The sequence below is a fragment of the Scyliorhinus torazame genome, chromosome 5, assembly GCF_047496885.1.
Source record: "Scyliorhinus torazame isolate Kashiwa2021f chromosome 5, sScyTor2.1, whole genome shotgun sequence".
In the NCBI taxonomy this organism is placed as follows: Eukaryota; Metazoa; Chordata; class Chondrichthyes; order Carcharhiniformes; family Scyliorhinidae; genus Scyliorhinus; species Scyliorhinus torazame.
The window spans coordinates 221,098,039-221,119,374 of NC_092711.1; the positions used below are offsets into that span (position 1 = coordinate 221,098,039).

The 21,336-nt window shown below is 49.2% G+C and overlaps 1 protein-coding gene across 3 annotated transcripts in view; it reads right to left on the reverse strand.

Moving 5' to 3' along the window:
- Positions 1–885: 885 nt before the first annotated feature.
- The window catches only part of LOC140420956 (probable G-protein coupled receptor 174), an 83,323-nt gene continuing 62,872 nt past the window's right edge, over positions 886–21,336 (reverse strand). For 2 of the 3 annotated variants that reach the window (XM_072505152.1, XM_072505151.1), the window contains exon 3: positions 886–7,700. In XM_072505152.1, the coding sequence (XP_072361253.1) occupies positions 6,678–7,643 (966 nt within the window). In that variant the 5' untranslated portion in view covers positions 7,644–7,700 and the 3' untranslated portion in view covers positions 886–6,677. The remainder of the gene's footprint in view (positions 7,701–21,336) is intronic. The other variant, XM_072505153.1, reaches the window with a different exon arrangement.

Here is a 21,336-nt window from a genome sequence, read left to right on the forward strand (position 1 = left end):
CGTTGTGATGCCGCGAACACTTGGCCTCAATATCAGAGAATCTCGCCCGTTATTGTGTTATGTGGAGAGAAGCTGGGATTATTTTCCTTGGAGAAAGCTAGTTTAAGCGGAAATTTAATTTAGTGTTTACTGTTCTGAGGAGTCTGGATAGAAGAGTTGGTGTCAAAAGGCATAGATTTAATTGGCACAAAGGAGAAATACAAAGAATTTATTTGACTCACCCTTTTTCAAAAGGAAATTGGACAAATATTTATAAAGGAAAAAAATGCTGTGCTATGGGGAAAAAGCAATGGAGTGGGACTTCAGCATTTCGGTAATTCTTTCAAAAGGCTGGTATAAACAAGATGGGCCAAATGGCATCCTTATGTTCTGTAAGATTCTACATTTTCAGGCTTGATGCCATCCTGAATCTTCCAAACAGGTATCTACTTCAGCAATGTTCTATAATAAGGAGCCAGGTAATGGTGATGCATTACCAAATATTGAATCCTGTTCAAGGTGCATCATTGCTGGAGAAAGCAGAGAACAGAAACAAAACAAAAAACTTTTGAATTGGTGCTCATTCTATTCTGCGTTAACTTTTTCAACTGAAATGAAATCGTATGTTCATAATCTTCACGAAAAATCTGACATTTTAGAAAAACTGTAAAATAACCAAAGACTAAACCAAATTTTTATTTCCTCGTAATGTATCACATAAATGTTGAAGTGTTTAATGTTTCTGCTATTTTGCTGGAGACGTTTAAATAAACAGGCACCACTGTTAAAATTGTGTGAAGGGGAAGTTTGGACTAACTGTTCAAATTTCAGATGATAATATGACTCATATGAATTTCTGGTTCTTTATTTTAGCAGCCTGTGTAAAATAAATCAACTGAAGAGACGTTTGTGCACATTGAATAGAATCAGCATTTATTATTGCAGACAGCATTCAGAAAGCACCGATACAGACAGACTTGCCCACTGAACAGTTACATGTCAACGACTATTTGTGCCAGTCTACAGAATTAGCTTTAAAACTATTAGCTTATTTAAAAGTCTGTGCACTGTGCAACTGCATCTCTACATCAGTATTTTATAAAAACTTGTCACAGCTAGAATGAAAATGAATGTCGCCATTGAGAAAGAGAGCTGACTGATGGTGATTTAACCTGAGAATCACCACACCTCAGGTGAGGGACAAGGTTGAGAAGATGGGGCCTTCATGGAAACCATGGTTGAGTATCTACAGCAAGAATATCACACTGCCACGTTTTGTAGTTGTTGTTGGCTGTGGCTCTGATCTCTGAGTCGGAAGGTTGTAAATTTAATCCACACTCCAGAAACTGGAGAACAAAATCTAAATTAATATTTCCATCAGGGGTGCAGTCTTTTGGATTTGATGTTAAACCGAGGCCTCGTTTGTCCCTCTAGGTAGGCGTTAAAAGATCCCATTGAGGAAGACCAAGGGGTTTCTCCTGGTGTCTTGACCAATGTATAGTCCTCAACCAATACCACTAAATAAAATTATCTGGTCGGCACTATGTTGTTTTTGTGGGCAAATTTGATAGCAGGAGAAGCACTCAATATCAGGGTCCTCTCTCAGGCCAACATCCCCAGTATTGAGGCACTGGTTATGGCTAATCAGCTCTATTGGGTGATCCACATCATCCACATGCCTGACATAAGAGTCCCAAAACAAGCTCTCTTCTTTGAGTTTCATCATGGCAGTTACCAGGAGGGCAGAGGAAACTTTTCAGAAATGTCCCCAAAGCCTTCTCTAAAAAAATCCAACACCCCACCGATCTGTGGGAATCTCTTTCTTGAGACCGCCCAAATTAGAGAAGAAGCATCCGCGAAGGTGCCAACCATTTTGAACGTCTCTGACAGGCCCATGTGGAGGCCACGTGCAAATGACAGAAGGAGCTTAACAAAATCTGAGCAACCCACCTCATCAAACACTACCTGCCCTACCTCTGACAGAGTGCGTGGATCCAGCATTGGAAGTTTCAGTCAAGTCAGGACACACATGGCCAGAGTGGAAGAAACTCATCCTCGGTCCTGAGGGTCTGTCTAAGGGGAAGAAGAGGCTATTTGTTCGAGTTTTGTGTGAGAAAATTGGCTGCTGTGTTTCCTGTTACACTGCAGGAGTATTTCATTGGCTGAAAATTGCATTGGGATGTCCTGAGCTCATAAAACGTGCTGTCTAAATGCACTCTGGATACACATTTCCAGGGACATTTGATTAGGTTACCAGGAGGTACAGATTTAAGGTCATTGTTGAAAGATCCAGAGTGCAGAGGAATGGAAATTCTGTTATACAGCATGTTGTTATGATCTGCAATGCTTGAAAGAGTGGCACAAGTAACTTCAACAAAGCTTTCAAAAGGAAATTAGGTATGTACCTGGAAAGGAAACATACAGAGGTATGGGGGGAGTGGGACAGCTCTTTCAAAGAGTTGGCACAAGCACAATGGTCTTTTCTGCGTTGTCCAATTCTATGAAAGAAAGAAAAACCTATTTGTGTATAGCACTGTTCAGGGCCTCACAATGCTCCAAAGTGTTTTGCAGACAATTATGGTATTTTTGAAATGTAGTCACTATTGCAGCAACCAGTTTGCACATAGCAAGTCAGATTCAACAATGTGACAATGACCACATAATCTGCTTTCGCAATGTTGTGTGAGGAACAGGTAGGATACGGACGATAACTCCCACGCTCTGCTTTGAAGAATATGGGCAGTGCCACTTGCCCAATTTTCCCATAAAACGAACGATGGTCCCCTTTTCGGCCATTTTAAAATCTGGATTCGCTGCAGTGGTGCGTTTGGCCCTCAACATACGACTGCAATGGTGCCCTCAGCCCACAAGTTGTTATAAAGGACAGCTGAACCTGTTGGCTTGTATCCAAACCTTACTTGGTCATCTACAGATGTATTTCTTCACACAATATTTATTTACAGAACTTATGCCATGCAAAAAATTAGAAAAACACAAGCTGTAAGAAAATGCTTATATGGATTTTCTGCTTGATTCCCACTAGCAGTAGTTCGCAAAATTTGCATGTTGACTTTTTTCCAAGACTGGAATATTGCTCCCCATTGTTAAAACTCAATGCTGCTGTACAGATGAATATCAAAGCATTTCTTATTTTTCTGCAGCTCCTACCACTTCCTCCACCAGTAATCCAGGCATTTAAAGACCAACCAGGGGTTGAGCCTGAAATCTAATGCCGGTTTTGCATTCTCCGTGGTGCCAACCCACTTCTCCGCCAGCCGGCGAGGCGCAAACCATCCCGGTGCCGGCCTAGCCCCTGAAGGTGTGGAGGATTCCGCACCTTTGGGGTGGCCTGACGCCGGAGTGGTTCACGCCACTCCTCGGCGCCGGAGTTGCCCGCCCCGGCGATTCCCGCAGAATCCCGCCCATGATAAATGAGTTTGCTTATGATACAAAAATTGGCGGTGTGGTAAATAGTGAGGCCTTAGATTACAGGACGATATAGCCGGGCTGGTTAGATGGGTAGAAGTGTCAAATGGAATTCAATCATGAAAAGTGTGAGATAATGCATTTTGGAAGGACTAACAAGGCAAAGGAATATACAATGAATGGTTGGACTCTAGGAAGTACAGAGGATCAAAGGGAATTTGGTGTACATTCACAGATCTCTGAAGACAGCAGGACAGGTATATAAGGTGGTTCTGAGCTTATGGGATTCTTGCCTTTATTAACCGAGGTATTGAATATTAGAGCAGGGAGGTTAAGTTGGAGCTGTATAAAACACTGGTTAGGTCCCTGCTGGAGTACTGTGCGCAGTTCTGGTCACCACACTGTTGGAAGTGATTGCACTAGAGAGGGTGCAGAGCAGATTCACCAGGATGTTGCCTGGGCTGGAGTATTTCAGCTGTCGAGAGAGACTGAATAGGCTGGGTTTATTTTCCCCGGAGCAGAGGAGACTAAGGGAGGACCTGATTGAGGTGTATAAAATTATGAGGGACATAGATAGGGTGGATAGGAAGGAATGCTTAGAGGAGGAGTCAATAACCAGGGGCATAGGTTTAAGATAATTTAGAGGAGGTTTAGAGAAGATGTGAGGAAAAACCTTTTCATCCAGAGCATGGTGGGAATCTGGAATTCACTACCAGAAAGGGTGGTGGAGGCGGGAACTCTCACAACGTTTAAGAAGTATTTAGATGAGCGCTTGAAAGTACACAAGGCTATGGGCCAAGTGTTGGAAAATGGGATCGGAATAGTTAGGTGCTTGATGGCCGACGCAGACGCGAGTCTTTCCGTGCTGTAAAACTCTATGACTCTAAATGCATCAACTTCAAATGGTAAAAAAAAAATATTTCCACTTTGGAGGCAGAGGGAGTGCACAGCTCCCACAGTCAATGTCGTGTGCAATCAGCATGCACCACACTTCATGTGCATATCACTTCAATTATACCGGCAGGAAAAAATACGTGGATGGAAATCAGAGGAATGTGGCAACCCTACCTATGGGAAACGGTCAACAAAATGTCTTGTGGGTGGTATGTGCCCCACCCTGGGACGCAGGTTGCCCACCACTGATGTAACATATTACTATGGTTGTTTTGTGGCTATGTTGACAAGTATACCTGTAAGATCACAGGATCCAGAGGTCAATCAGAAGATAATTTCTCTTGGAGAGGTTTCTCTGGAGATTGGCAGCTTCCCAAGGTTATGGTAAGCCAGCAGGAAATAAGTATTTTGAAGGTTGCATTGAAATTTGGCAGTGTGACACCTGAAAGCTGATGACCAATGGGAGGATGCAGACAAAATGTTGAACATTTTAAAGGTAAATAACTCTTAAAAGAAACATAGGGCGGGATTCTCCCCTACCCGGCGGGACGGGGGGGGTCCAGGCGGGATGGAGTGGAGTGGACCATTCCGGCGTTGGGCCGCCCCAAAGGTGCAGATTTCTCCACACCTTTAGGGGCCAAGCCCTCACCGTGAGGGGCTAGGCGCGCGCCGGAGTGGTTGGCGCGCCGTCGACCGGCAGGAAAGGCCTTTGGCGCCACTCCAGCCGGGGCCGAAAGGACTTAGCCGGGCGGCGGAAGTCCACGCATGCGCAGGAGCGTCAGCGGCTGCTGACGTCATCCCTGCGCATACGCAGGGGGGGGTGCCTCTTCCGCGTCGGCCATGTTGAAGACTGTGGCTGAGGCGGAGGGAAAAGAGTGCCCCCACGGCACAGGCCCACCCTGTGGGCCCCGATCGCGGCCAGGCCACCGTGGGGGCACCCCCCGGGGGCAGATCGCCCCGCACGCCTTAGTATCCAACGGTTAGGTGTGGTTGTGAGTGAGTGGAGTAGGGTAGGGTGCTCTTTCAGAGGGTCGGTGCAAACTTGATGGGCTGAATGGCCGCTTTCTGCACTGTAGGGATTCTATGAACTCATATTTATTATACAGGATTTCTTTTTGCCAAATGGAGAATCTGGTTCCTTTCACAGATCGAAGTGAAAGACAGGGATTACCTGCTCTTCTCAGGAGCCATGCCTCTGGAAAAGGGCACTCTCAATAAGAAATGTCACTATTGAAAACATAACCGCCAAAATCAGTGTGCTGAGGAAATTTGGCGAGGATCAGTTCCTGGATCCGGCCGCTCCACTGTCCATAATGATATTATATTGGTCCTAGGAAGGGTGTTTAGTTCCTAATCAGTCCTTTAATATTTTTGGGCCATTTTTAAATTTAAATAATGGAACCAAAAATTGCTCTAAATGTGGTGTAGACATTCCTTCTGGAACGTTTTTAAGCAGTTGAATGGCTATACCTTTCGGTTTGCTTCAACACTTTACAGTTACACAAATATTTCCATTTCCTCAACTACGTGCCCTCAAATTGGAGGGAAAGTTTTTATGACTGTAGAGACACATTTAACCCCAAATACACATGAAGAAAGCGTGGAGCTCCAGTGAAAGAGCGAAGCGCTCAAAATGTCTCAAATTTCAGATTTTCCGATCAGCATCCACAATTTCTTTTGCTTTTGGAGTAAAACGCTTGGCACGGCTTCAAACATCGCAAAACTGACCTCCTGTCCCTGCTGAGAGTGCCACCAGCATTGAATCAGTTCAGCGCTCTTATCAATTGAAGCAGCAAACCTGCAGCCTACACATTGCACTTCAATATCTGGCTAAAATCACTGATCCATTTGTTTCCCTTTAGGAACGATGACTATTACTTGCTATTCCTCTCCGTTTCCAACCAGAGTGAATGACTCCCTGCTTACAGGCCTTTGTATGGGAATGTGGGCAGTAATATGTTGTTGAGAAAAGCTTTGGTAATCCCCCTATCATGCATGTGGAAAATTGAGCACAATCATTGTCCAGAGGTGTTTGAATTAAAGCTTCAATGCAAACGTTTGTGCTTGTGGGTAAGTGTGGCAGAAAACGCAGACCGAGCATGTGCTCGGCAGGCAGGGAGTACATAAAACACACAATTGAAGGCAAGTTTAAGAAATCGTTCAAACACGACTAGCGCCTTATTCCAGTCCCTGCATTTGCTCTTGCTGCCATTTATGGTAGCTTGGAAGGAATGGATCAACATTTGCTGGAAGTCAAATGATCACTGGCCATAAGGTGCACCATTATGATGACGTCTGGAACACCCACTGGTGAACAGTTGCAAGAGAGACCAGGGGACAGGACAAATCCCAAACCGTTTGTCTGAACCTTGTGGAGATTATCGGCTCGTGGTGCTTTCTCTGCTCAAGTGCCTGCTCCTTACGAGGAAGCTGCTTGTCCGTGAAAGCTGCTCTTTGAACTCAGAGGTGACAAAATAGTAGATGAAAGGGTCCAAGCAGGCGTTCATGCTGGCTAAGCATAATGTTATTGAATGCAGGATATGGATATTCCTCCGTGTGGCGCAGTCCGTAATGATGTCTAACCATGTCAGCTGGTTCAACAGGAAGAATATGTGGTAGGGAGCGAAGCAAACCAGGAACACAATCGCACACATTAGGACCAGCTTTAAGGCTCTCTTTGCACCTAGGTTGTTGGACACTGTTCTATTCTCATTTAATGACTGCGCAGTCTTCCAGGTACAAGTAATAATGATGATGATGGGCCCCACAAAGCCGAGGAGCTCTGCTGCCATGAGCATAACAATGGAAGATCCCAGATTGACTTTCTTCACAGGAAGAGACGCAAAACAAAGTGTGCTGTTGAATGAGTCCGTGTTCCGCATGATTGGGAATGGCAGACATATGAGGATAACAACCAGCCATCCAATAATGCACAGGCCCACGTCGTACCTGCGCCTCCAAGTACTGTATCTGAAGGGGTGGATAAGGAATACACAGCGCTGGATGCTGATGCAAACTAAAAATAATATGCTGGCGTACATGTTGAGAAACTTAAGGTAGAAACAGAACAAGCACATAAATTTTCCAAATGGCCAGGTACTGGATATGTAATAAAAGATCCTCAGGGGCAAGGACAACATATGGGCCAGGTCAGCGATGGCTAGGTTTGTCATGAATATCACGGCCTTCTTCTCCTTTTTGATGTTTCCAAATAAAACCCACAAGGCCACACTGTTGCCCAACAAGCCAGGAATAACGATTATTCCGTAGACAACAGCGTACAGGGATGTCTCGTTCTCCCAGTGTTTCGCTGGACACTGACTTGATTCATTAACAGACATCATTCCCTGGCGTTGGGTTACTGTTCATTGAGTGGAAGGTCTTACGAACTGCAGGAGCTGCTGAGAGAAAAAAGAGAAAGTCTGTAAAGTACCCAGTTTTTTTTTCCTTCAGATAAATAATATTTATGCATGACATCTGTAATATTCCTGTCTACCAGCTCAGTACCAGCAATGTGAATAAAAAGTAAATCAATTCGCTGTTGTCGATTCTTAACCAACCATGCCACTTCAGACACATTAATCATTTTCATGATAAGTCACTCAGGATGCTGTCTGGCTTGGGCTTGCTTTGTCTTTCTGAGCTTCCTGTTCCTCTTCCCTCTCTGTGGCAAGGCAATGAAAAATGTTTCCTGTCTTGAGACATGGCCAAACCATTGTACCTTCATTGACATGGAATAATAGAGTGGTTACAATATAGAAAACGGCCTTTCAGACCGTTATATCCATGTTGGCTCTCTGCAAACACAACTCACCTAGCCCCACGCCTCTTCCCTGTGGCCCTGTAATTTGTTTCTCATCAGATAAAATCCGATTCTCTCTCCAAAGCCTCAATTTGATCTGCTTGCACGCAATCTCAAACATTGCATCCCAGGTTCTAACCACTGACTCACACACCAAAATGTTCAAAATGGCCAATCTTCAGGGAGACGGTGAGCACATTCTTTGCTTTCAGCTTCCTGTGGAGTATCCCACCAGAGTCAGCTTGATTAATTTATTCTCTAACATCTCCCCGGTTGTAATGAAAAGTCCCTGACACGAGGTATTAACGCTTCCTTTCTTCCTCCACATCGGGTATTCACTGCATTTTCAGTTTGGTCTCCCAACATCTGCTGACCTTTGATTCTAGTTAGTTAGAAATAGTTGCCTATGTCACCGATGACACGTCTGCGACACAGCTTGGGACATTTCACCATGTTAAAGGTGCTGCATTAATGCAATCTGTTTTTACAGTAATGCAAAGAGTCACAGCAATGGTGGACAAGACTTGGCCTGGAGAACGAAAACTTAACTTACAAGAATAGAGCTGGGGACTGGAACTGACAGCTCTGCCGAGAGCGGGCAGGGACACATTAGGCCGAATGGCCTCCTTCTGTATTGTAATGACTGTGACGCTATTAGGCAGGAAATCAGAGAGAGGTTTGCTCAGGGAGGAAGAAGTAGGTTTTTGAAGGTGAGTGAGAGGAGGGTAGCTAGGCGAAAAGATTTAGGAAGAGAATTCCAAATGACAGAGGATGAAGGCTGACCGAGGATGGAGTTAACAGGGGATGGAAGCCATGTCATGGATAAACAACAGCAACATACATTTGCATAATACCTTTAATCCAATAAACATCCCGATGAACTTCACAGCAGCAAAATCAAACAAGAGTTGACATCAAGGTGGAGATTTTAGGATTGACGACCAAAACAACATCTTAAAGAAAGAGAGTAAGAGCAAGGCAGAGAGGTTTAAGGAGAGGAGCCAGCCAAAAGACGGTGAGAGGTGGGATAGTAGGTGTGATGAATGGGTAATGTGCCTTTAGGATCATGCATATAATGTCACTTTAAGACCGGGTTTGGAACCCTGGGGGACTCCGCCTCCGGCTCCACCCCCCAGGGGCCGGATATGAGGTGATGTCCTGTGGGCGGTGCTCAATGAGCACTCATCTCTCCGGCTGGCGAAGTTCTCTGTTTATTAAAGCCTTCATTTTACGAGTACACTCTCTCGTGTCATAATTGAGGGTATATCAGTCGGCAAGAAACATTTTCGAGGGAACACATTTACGGAGGGGTTGTGATGATAACAGCAGGGATTTCAAAATGGGATCTTGTCAGGGTGGGTTTCTATGAAGCCAGAGGGCACTAGGTTTCCCGCTCTCTTGGGACCCAGCCACTGAGACAGTCAGAGTCCACGAGCTCGCAAGTGCAAACACTATGCGGTAGCTAGTAGGTCTGGTCAGGCTACTACAAGGTCTCCATAGTGTCGACCCACAGCTGAATATGTATATCAGTTCTACCGTTGAATAAAACAGTGTTGGATCTTCTCCAGTGTTAGACGTCTGTTTCCAGCTTCCCTGCATCGAGTGCAGTCCACATCGAACCTACCTGCCTAACACATCATGGTACCAGAGTGATACTGATCTTGACAGACCTACCTCGAGTGAATCAGCATTGACCAGCAAGCAGCCATCCGGTGAAATAGAAAACATGCAGCCTCCTCCGCAGCTCCGCATCTCCGGCAACCTCTGCGCCAATTGGAAAACCTTCAAGCAAAAGTTCCTCTTGTACATCGAGGCCTCCGACCTTGAAGCAGCATCGGATGCCAGGAAGATCGTGCTATTTCTCTCCACTGTGGGGGACCACGCCATCCACATCTATAACTCCCTTGCGTTCGCTGACGGTGAAGACAAAACAAAATTCAAACCAGTCCTGCTGAAGTTTGACAGCCACTGCGACATTGAGGTGAATGAGAGCTTTGAACGGTATGGTGTCCAGCAGAGGCTTCAGGGTAAGGATAAACCTTTTCAGTCCTTCGTGACCCATCTCCGCATCCTAGCGCAGTCATGTAACTATGACTCGACGGTTGATTCCATGATCCGGGATCAGATCGTTTTCGGGGTCCACTCCGACTCCCTGCGGCAGCAGCCCCTGAAAGTCAAACAGTTGGCCCTCTCTGTTGCTACCGAGACGTGCGTCCATGAGCATGCTAAGAATCAGGGCGGCAGAAACTGCAAAGCTGGCCTCCCACGAGGCGGAACGGGTGCAGGCCATTGCACAAATGCAGGGCCTGAGCATCGAGGAGAGTGGCCTTTTCGCGCGCTTTTCCCTGGTCCCTGCGCATGCGCGCCATGACCGAGTGGACGGCGAGCCCGACAACCCAACTGCGCAGGTGCGTATGTTGACCGACCGCACTGCGCATGCACGATGGTGCACAGAACGCGCTGACGTCGGTGTCATGACGTGTCCAAATTGTGGCTCCGCCCATTTAAAGCGGCAATGTCCGGCAAAAGGACCCCGGTATCTACAGTGTGGCAAGCTTGGCCACTACGCAGCCCTTTGCAGATCTGCTCCACCGCTCAGGAGCCAGCGATCCCAGCTGCGGCGCTGAAGTGTCCGCTCAATACAACAAGGCATGCCAGATTCCGATCCCGACAGCCCAACAGACCCTGATGCTGAGTGCCTCAGGTCCCCATATCGGGTGGGCACCATAACTACACATGCACTGCCTTCCACCACAACGGTGAAACGCTTCTCGATCCTCAGTGTGGAACCCGACGAGTGGTGTGCTGTCCTCACAGTTAACAAGACTCGCATCAGATTTAAACTGGACACCGGCGCGTCTGCGAACCTCATCTCAAAATCCGACCTTGGCACCATCCGCGCCAGACCAAGCATTCTTCTATCGGCCTGCCAGCTCCTTGACTACAATGGAAATGCCATAGCTGCCAGTGGCTCCTGTCAACTAGGGGTATCCAACAAGGCGATCAAGGTAACACTGCGGTTTGAAATCGTCGGACCTCACAGACGACGGCCTTGCCTGATGGAAACTTGCAAGCTGACATAAATGACATTATCACGCAGTACAACAGCGTATTCGACAGAATGGGCACGCTCCCGTACTAATATAAAATCCTGCTCAAGCCGAACGCCACCCCTGTAATTCATGCACCACGCCGAGTGCCGGCACCCCTCAAGGATCGTCTGAAGAAGCAATTACAGGACCTCCAAGACCAGGGCATCATTGATGCATGATCAATGACCACTAAAGCGAGGTTGTAGTCCAACTGAAGGGTTTAATAAGCTAGATGTTTCTCCCAGCAGCTCAGGTACAAAAAGAAGGCTGCTGGGGTGGCACGGGCTCTTATACCACGCCTTTTAGGGCGGAGCTACCATACAGCTTGACCAATAGGAAACATACAATATCTACCAATGGTGTTCCAGCATTACCAGGTACCATAATACCTCTACGGCGGGCGCCAGGTCTCGTAGGGAGACCGTATCTTGCCGGCCGTCGGGGTACTCCACGTAGGCGTACTGGGGGTTAGCGTGGAGAAGATGGACCCTCTCGACCAACGGGTCAGACTTGTGCGCCCCCACGTGTTTTCGGAGCAGGCTGGGTCCGGGAGTTGCCAGCCAGGTTGGGAGCGAGGTCCCAGAGGAGGACTTCCTGGGGAAGACAAGAAGACGTTTGTGAGGTGTTTGGTTGGTCGTGGTACAAAGCAGTGACCGGATGAAGTGGAGGGACTCCGGGAGGATTGGCCGTAGGGCCAGTAGGACGGTCTTCCAGACCGTTCCGTTCTCCCTCTCTACCTGTCCGTTACCCCGGGGGTTGTAACTGGTCGTCCTCCTCGAGGCGATGCCCTTGCTGAGCAGGAAATGACGTAGTTCGTCGCTCATAAAGGAGGACCCCCTATCACTATGTATGTAAGCGGGGAACCCGAACAGTGCAAAGATGCTATGGAGGGCCTTGATGACGGTGGTTGCGGTCATGTCGGGGCAGGGGATGGCGAATGGGAACCGGGAGTACTCGTCAATCACGTTCAGGAAGTACGTGTTGCGGTCGGTGGAGGGGAGAGGGCCTTTGAAGTCCATGCTGAGGCGTTCAAAGGGACGGGAAGCCTTTATCAGGTGCGCTTTCTCTGGCCGGTAGAAGTGCGGTTTGCACTCCGCGCAGATTTGGCAGTCCCTGGTGGCTGTCCTGACCTCCTCGATGGAGTCGGGCAGGTTGCGGGTCTTGATAAAGTGGAAGAAGCGAGTGACCCCTGGGTGGCAGAGGTCCTCGTGGAGGCCTCAGAGGCGGTCCACTTGTGCGGTGGCACATGTGCCGTGGGACAGGGCATCAGGAGGATCGTTTAGCTTCCCGGGACGATACAAGATCTCATAGATGTAGGTGGAGAGTTCAATCCTCCACCGCAAGATCCTATCGTTTTTTATCTTGCCCCGCTGTGCATTATCGAACATGAAAGCAACCGACCATTGGTCAGTGAGGAGAGTGAATCTCCTACCGGCCAGGTAATGCCTCCAATGTCGCACAGCTTCTACTATGGCCTGGGCCTCATTTTCGACTGAGGAGTGGCGGATTTCGGAACCATGGAGAATACGTGGGAAGAAGGCCACGGATCTGCCCGCTTGGTTGAGAGTGGCCGCCAGAGCTACGTCAGATGCGTCGCTCTCGACCTGGAAGGGGAGGGACTCGTCGATGGCGTGCATCGTGGCCTTTGCAATGTCTGCTTTGATGCGGCTGAAGGCCTGCCGGGTCTCTGTCGACAGGGGAAAACTGTGGATTGGATCAGGGGACGGGCCTTGTCCATATAGTTGGGGACCCACTGGGCATAGTAAGAAAAAAACCCTCGGCAGCGCTTCAGGGCCTTGGAGCAGTGAGAGAGGGGGAACTCCTTAAGGGGCGCATGCGTTCAGGGTCGGGGCCCATAACTCCATTTCGCACTACGTAGCCAAGGATGGTTAGGCGGTCGGTGCTAAACACGCATTTATCCTTGTGTACGTAAGGTTAAGGATCTTTGCGGTCTGGAGAAATTTTCGGAGGTTGGTGTCGTGGTCCTACTGGTCGTGGCCGCAGCTGGTGACATTATCGAGATACGGGCATATTGCCCGTAAACCGTGCCGGTCAATCATTCGGTCCATCTCACGCTGAAAGACCGAGACCCTGTTATTGACACCGAAGGGAACCCTTAAGAAGTGATAGAGCCGTCCATCTGCCTCGAAGGCAGTGTATTTGCGGTCACTAGTGCGGATGGGGAGCTGGTGGTAGGCGGACTTAAGATCCACCGTGGAGAAGACCTTGTAATGCGCGATCCTGTTTACCAGGTCGGACATGCGGGGGAGAGGGTACGCGTCCAGCTGTGTAAACTGTTGATGGTCTGACTGTAGTCGATGGCCATCCTATGCTTCTCCCCGGTCTTTACCACCACTACTTGAGCTCTCCCGGGACTATTGCTAGCTTCAATGACTCCTTCCCTCAGTAGCCTTTGGACCTGTGACCTAATAAAGATCCGATCCTGGGCACAGCACCGTCTGCTCCTGGTGGCGACAGGTTTGCAATCCGGGATGAGGTTTACAAACAGGGAAGGCAGATCGACCTTGAGGGTCGTGAGGCTGCAGACAGTGAGGGAGGGGTATAGGGCCGCCGAATTTGAAAGTTAGACTTTGGAGATTACACTGGAAGTCTAAACCTAGGAGTGTGGCCACGCAGAGGTGGGGAAGGACGTAGAGCCGGTAATTTTTAAACTCCCTTCCCTGGACCGTGAGGTTTGCTACACAAAACCCCTTTATCTCTACTGAGTGGGAACCGGAGGCCAGGGAGATTTTTTGATTAACGGGGTGGACGAGGAGAGAACAGCGCCTTACCATGTCGGAGTGTATGAAGCTCTCCGTGCTCCCAGAGTCAATTATGCAGGACGTCTCGTGCCCATTGATTAGTACTGTTGTTGTAGCAGTTGAGAGTGTTCGAGGCCGGGACTGGTCCAGGGTCACCGAGGCTAATCTCAGCAGTTGAGTGTTCTCTTCGGGCGGTGTGCAGTCAGCCGAGCTGGGGTCCTGGGAGTCCATCCAAGACGGCGGCTCCCATTGGTTGCACATGGCCTTGGAGGAGGAAGATGGCAGCACCCGCTGGCCGCACGGGAACCGTGGAGAGGTTTGTGGTGGCGGTCCGCAGTCGTCACCGGAGACCGCGGTAACCGCACGGGCCTGGCATGACACCACAAAGTGGCCCTTTTTACCGCATCCCTTGCAGGTGGATGCGCGGGCCGGGCAGCGCTGCTGGGGGTGCTTGACCTGCCCGCACAAGTAGCAGTGGGGCCCCCCGGGGTTCCCAGGCCGCCTTGCAGCACAAGCTTGTGGGGGGATGGGAGATGTCTCGGAATCTACCTTATTAAATTGATGCACGATCAATGACCACTAAAGCGAGGTTGTAGTCCAATAGAAGGCTTTAATAAGCTAGATGCTTCCCCCAGCAGCTCAGGTACAGAAAGAAAGCTTCTGGGGCGACACGGGCTCTTATACCCCGCCTTTCAGGGCGGAGCTACCATACAGCTTGACCAATAGGAAAAACACAATATCTACCAATGGTGTTCAAGCATTACCAGGTACCATAATACCTCTACACAGACTATCACAATCATATCGAAGGTCACAGGGCCAACAGATTGGGTCAGCTCCATGGTCTGCGTTAAGAAGCCATCAGAGGAACTTCGCATTTGCATTGACCCTAAGGATCTAAACCGCAACATCATGCGGGAGCATTACCCGAAACCAAAACGTGAAGAGTTGACCAGTGAGATGGCTCATGCCAGATTCTTTACTAAGCTGGACGCCTCCGAGGGTTTTTGGCAAATGCAGCTGGACGCGTCCAGTCGCAAGCTGTGCACGTTCAACACCCCTTTTGGTCGCGACTGCTACAACCGGATGCCTTTTGGGATCATATCTGCCTCCGAAGTATTTCACCGCATCATGGAGCAGATGATGGAGTGCATCGAGGGGTGCAAATATACGTTGACGACGTAATTATCTGGTCCACAACGCCCCAGGAACACATCGCTCGCCTCAAGAAGGTATTCCAGAGAATTCATGAACATGGTCTCCAGCTCAACTGGGCCAAGTGCTCATTTGGTCAATCTGATATTAAGTTTCTAGGCGACCACATCTCGCGGCAGGGTGTGCGGCCAGACGCCGACAAGGTCTTGGCAATCAACGCCATGAAGACCCCGGAGGACAAGAAGGCGGTCCTCCGCTTCCTCGGGATGGTCAACTTCCTCGGGAAATTCATTCCCAATATGGCATCCCACACCACGGCCCTCAAGAAGTCGACGGAATTCCAGTGGCTGCCCACGCATGAAGAGGAATGGCGTGAGCTGAAAGCAAAGCTCACTACAGCCCCGGTTCTAGCATTCTTTGACCCAACTAAGGAAACCAAGATATCGACTGATGCAAGCCAGGACGGCATTGGGGTGGTGCTCCTTCAGCGAGATGACTCCTCGTCCTGGGCTCCAGTGACGTATGCCTCCAGGGCCATGACACCCACTGAGCAACGGTATGCTCAGATTGAAAAGGAGTGTCTGGGCCTCCTGACAGGGATAGTCAAGTTTCACGACTACGTTTACGGCCTGCCAAAATTCAAGGTAGAAACGGACCACAGGCCTCTGGTCCATATAATCCAGAAGGATTTAAATGACATGACACCTCAGTTACAGTGAATTCTTCTTAAGCTACGCCGCTACGACTTTGAACTTGTCTACATGCCAGGCAAAGAGCTGATCGTTGCAGATGCCCTTACCACACCGTGTGAACAAAGTGACTTCATCTGCCACATAGAAGCGCAAGTGCAGTTGTGTGTCACCAACCTTCAGGCCTCTGATGAACGGGTGGTCCAAATTCGTGAGGAGACGGCCAAGGATCCTCTGCTGCAGCGTGTGATGCAGCACCTTACCAATGGCTGGCAGAAGGGACAATGTCCCCAGTTCTATAATGTAAAAGACGACCTGACGGTGGTGGAGGGAATCCTTCTGAAACTCGACAGGATTGTAATTCCTCAGAGTATGCGGGCTATGGTGCTGGGCCAACTCCATGAGGGTCACCTTGGGGTCTAAAAATGCCGACGCAGAGCTCGGGAGGCAGTCTAATGGCCGGCATCAGCCAAGACATTGTCGACACAGTCTTCAACTGCCCTACCTGTCAGAAGTTTCAACCAGCTAAACCCAAGGAAACGCTGCAACAGCACGAGATCGTGACTTCTCCGTGGTCCAAAGTAGGTGTAGACCTTTTCCACGCCAAGGGGCGTGACTACGTACTCCTGGTCGACTACTTCTCCAGTTACCCAGAAGTGGTGAAACTGTCCGACCTCACGTCGAAGGCGGTAATCAAAGCCTGCAAAGAAATGTTCGCCAGGCATGGGATTCTGCTCACGCTAATGAGCGACACGGTCCTTGCTTTTAGAGCCAGGAATAGTCTGATTTTGCACAGTCCTCCAACTTCCGTCACGTAACCTCCAGTCCCCACTACCTGCAGTCAAAAGGGAAGGCCGAGAAAGGGGTCCGTATTGTAAAGCCGTTGCTGTGCAAAGCTGCAGACTCAGGCTTCGGCTTCAACGTGGCGATGCTGGCATACAGGGCAATCCCACTGTCCACTGGGTTGTCTCCAGCGCAGATGCTCATGAATTGCAGTCTGAGGACCACAGTTCCAGCCATCCATGTTCCAGACTTTGACCAGTCACGGGCCCAACAGAAGGCCACTAACGATGCTCATGTCACGGATCTACCAGGGCTGACCCCAACAGATCATGTTCGTGTCCAATTGCCTGAGGGCGGCTGGTCAGCCACAGCTGTTGTGATCAAACAAGTGGCCCCAAGATCGTTCCTTGTCCGCATGGCTGATGGCTCCCTGCTATGGTGCAACAGACGGGCACTGCGAAGAGTTCCACGCCCGCTACCTGACCGAAGTGCCCCTCCGCCTACGATGCTTCCTCCGGACGTACCCTGCCACGAGGCCACCGATCTACCAGCAATCCTGCCGGCCCATGCGATTTCCGCGATGGCAGCGATCCCGCTTATCGACGTGCAGGAGGCTCCTGATCCACCTCTGCGGCGATCGACAAGAATTTGTCGCCCACCACAAAGACTGAATCTGTGGACTGAACTTTTGTACATTTTGTGACTTCATCGATTTAACCTCTGTAAATATTGTTTCGTTTGCCATGCACCTGCACCATCGACTCCTTCCTATTTATATACGCTCATTTAGACACCTTTTATACATAGTCAGGCATATATATATGTATACGCACGCACACCTCAGTATTTATCCAAACGAAAAGGGGGAGATGTCATAATATCCACTCATGTATATAATGAGATGCAGACAGGCAGTGATTGACACACAGGATGACCAGTAAGCACACAGCACAGTGCAGCCAATCACCAGACAGGACACTACCACTATAAAGCCAGAGGGCACTAGGTTTCCCGCTCTCTCGGGACCCAGCCACTGAGACAGTCAGAGTCCACGAGCTAGCAAGTGCAAACACCATGCGGTAGCTAGTAAGTCTGGTCAGGCTACTACAAGGTCTCCGGTCAGTTCAGTATAGTGTCGACCCACAGCTGAATATGTATATCAGTTCTATCGTTGAATAAAACCATGTTGGACGTCTGTTTCTAGCTTCCCTGCATCGAGTGCAGTCCACATCGAACCTACCTGCCTAACACATCACTTGCCCCTCACACCTTAAACCTATGTCCCTAGTAATTGACCTTTTCACCATGGGAAAAAGCTTCTGACTGTCCATTCTGTCCATGCCTCTCATAATTTTGTAAACTTCTATCAGGTTTGCTCCTCAACCTCCAACGTTCCAGTGATAACATTCCGAGTTTTTCCAATCTCTCCTCACAGCTAATAGCCTCCAGACCAGGCAACATCCTGGTAAACCTCTTCTGTACCCTCGCCAAAGCCTCCCCATCCTTATGGTAATGTGCCGACCAGAATTGTACGCAATATTCCAACTGTGGCCTAACTAAGGTTCTGTGTAGCTGCAGCATGGCTTGTCAATTTTTATGCTCAATCCCCCCACCGATGAAGGCCAGCATGGCATTTGCCTTCTTGACGACCTTATCCACCTGCATTGCCACTTTCAGGGATTTGTGGACCTGTACGCCAGATCTCTCTGCCTGTCAATAATCCCCAAGGGTTCTGCCATTTACTGTATACTTCCTCCCCTCTGTTGGACCTTCGTCATCACTGTCCGCAACTACATCAACCTTTGTGGCGTCCGTAAGCTTACTAATCAGACCAGTCACGTTTTTCTCCAAATCATTTATATATACTACAAACACCAAAGGTCCCAGCATTGAAACCTGCGGAACACCACAGGTCGGACAGTCCCCCAGGGGGGGGGGGGGGGGCGGCGGTGTGAATCCCGCCACACCGCGCCGACGCGGGCTGCCGTATTCTCCGGCGCCGGTTTTCGGGCGGGGATCATGCCACGCAGGTTTGGGGCTGTTGGCAGCGGCTCCCCCGGCAACTCTCCGGGCCCTGATGGGCCGAGCGGCCGTCGGTTTTTGGGCAGTCCCACCGGCATGAAATGGACATGGTCCCACATGGCGGGATCTGGCTGGTAGGCCGGCTGGTGCGGTCCTCGGGGAGGCACGGGGGGGCCCCCACGGTGGCCGGGCCCGCGTGCGGGGCCCACGATCTGCGGGGGGGGGGGGGGCCTGTGCCGTGGGGGCACTTCTTCCTTCCGCGCTGGCCTCTGTTGGGCTCCGCCATGGCCGGCCTGGGGAAGGCACCCCCTGTGCATGCGCAAGAATACGCCGGCCGATCTGCGCATGCGCGGAACCATGCAACTTCCGGTTGGCCCGATGCCGGAGTGGTTCGCGCTGTTCTTGGCGTCGGGCCAATTCGCCGATTGCGAGAGAATCCCGCCCACTAGTCACAGCCCTCAATTCAGAAAAGCACGCTTCCACTGCTATCCTCTGTCTTATATGCCCGGGCCATTTCTGTATCCATCTTGCCAGCTCACCTCTGATCCCCTCTGACTTCACCTTTTGTACGAGTAAATCTTGTCCTGAAGAATCCTCTCCAATAATTTCCCCATCACTGTCGTAAGACTCAATGGCCTGTAATTTCCTGTATATCCTTGCTACCCTTTTAAACAAAGGAACAACATTGGCAATTCTCCAGTTCTTTGGGAGCTTACTTGTAGCGAATGAGGATATAAAGATTTCTGTCAAGGCCTCAGCAATTTCCTCCCTTGCCTCCCTCAGTATCTGGGGTAGATTCCATCAGGCCCTGGGGGCTTATCTACCTTAATGTTTATCAAAACACCCAACACCTCCTCCTTTTTGATATCGACATGACCCAGACTATCTACACACCCTTCTCTAGACTTATCATCCATCAAGTCCTTCCCTTTGGTGAATACTGATGCAAAGTACTCATTTAATATCTCACCCATATCCTCTGGCTCCATACCTAAATTTCCTCCTCTGTCCTTGAGTGGGCCAACCCTTTTCCTGGCTACGCTCTTGCCCTTTATATACATATAAGAATCTTTGGAATTCTCCTTAATCCTGTTTGCCAATGACTTTTCATGATCTACACCGGGCAGCTCAACCCCACCCTTCCTCCACCCCCTCCTATCTGTCTGTGCACTTCCAACAAAGCAGTACAAAGCAGTAGATGGAAATCATTAGCCTCATTTTTGTCAATTAGAATCCTGAGTTTGTAGGCAAACTCATAGATTGGAGAAAAAAGCAACAGTATATGCCATTTCTCCTTTTTTTCTACAGGAAAGCTCCTCTTTTTCTAATATAGAAACATCAAAGTTGAAGTTGTGGTAAGAAGCTTGGCTACTTTTGATGTTGATGGTTTATTTGTGCAAAAGGGTACAAGGGTCTGAATGCTTTGCCTCCCAATTGGTTGAATTTTAACCAAGACAGAATTTGTGAAGTGGAATTCCAAGTAAAGTAGAATAACAAAGATGATAAAAATCAAGTGACTGACCACACGTGCTGAGTAATTAATCACAAGGAACATACGAGCAGAAGAATATTAACAGGGGATCTTGGCCTTGAGATTACACTGCCAGGTTGAGCACAGAACTGCTTAATCTGATCACGCCAGCAAGAAATTGTGGGAACAGCCCAATTACAAAATACAGCGGAAAACAGTACACCCTGCTATTGTGAAAATTCCGCCCTCGTTGTCTGTTTGTCAGTTTCCTGTCTTATCTTTCAAGTTACTCTCTGTATTCTCTTTGGTCCTATTTTTCTGTGTTACTCTCAATTCTCTGGCCACTCACGTTGGCAGGATCTCCTGGTCTCGGAGACACATTGAGCCCCTGCCGTGGGTTTCCTGGCAGCAAGGGATATATTCAGGGCAGCATGGTAGCACAAGTGGATCGCACTGTGGCTTCACAGCACCAGGGTCCCAGGTTCGATTCCCTGCTGGGTCACTGTCTGCACGTTCCCCCGTGTCTGCTTGTAGTGCAGAACAATGCCAGCAGCACGGGTTCAATTCCCGTAACGGCCTACTCGAACAGGCGCCGGAATGTGGCGACTAGGGGCTTTTCACAGTAACTTCATTGAAGCCGACTTGTGAAAATAAGCAATTATTATTATTATATTATTTTGCAATCAGAAGTAGTGCGAGCCTCCATTATTCGTCCGGACCCTAGCCTTTGGATCCTGCTGTAACAACTTAACCCACGATAACAACTTTGGCCCTATCCCGAATTGCTCCAGCACCGCAAACAGATACTTTCACTCCACCCTATCAAAGGCCTTCTCTGCATCCAGCGCCACAATCACTTCCCGCTGATCCACCTCTGACTGAGATACCACATTCAACAGGCACCGCACATTGGAAGACAATCGCCTACCCTTCACAAATCCCATCTATTGTCGGAAATTACAATCACAGAATACTCCCTCTTCCTTACTCCCGGCAGCATAGCCCTCCACATTATAAAAATGTTGATCCGCGAGTAGACCTGATGCACCGGTAAGAAGGAAAATGTCCTCCTCGCCGGATGTAAGAATCACCATGGGTCTGCCGCCCCCACCCCATCTCTGTCATAAACTCCGGCAATACCTTTGCTCCCCCCCCCCCCCTCCTCCCTGCAAAAGGGTAAGCGACTTTGGCCTGGAGCGGTCCTCTTTCGGGTTCAAGACTGTATTCAGATCCCCCCTCAAAATCAACTGTGTATGTCCAT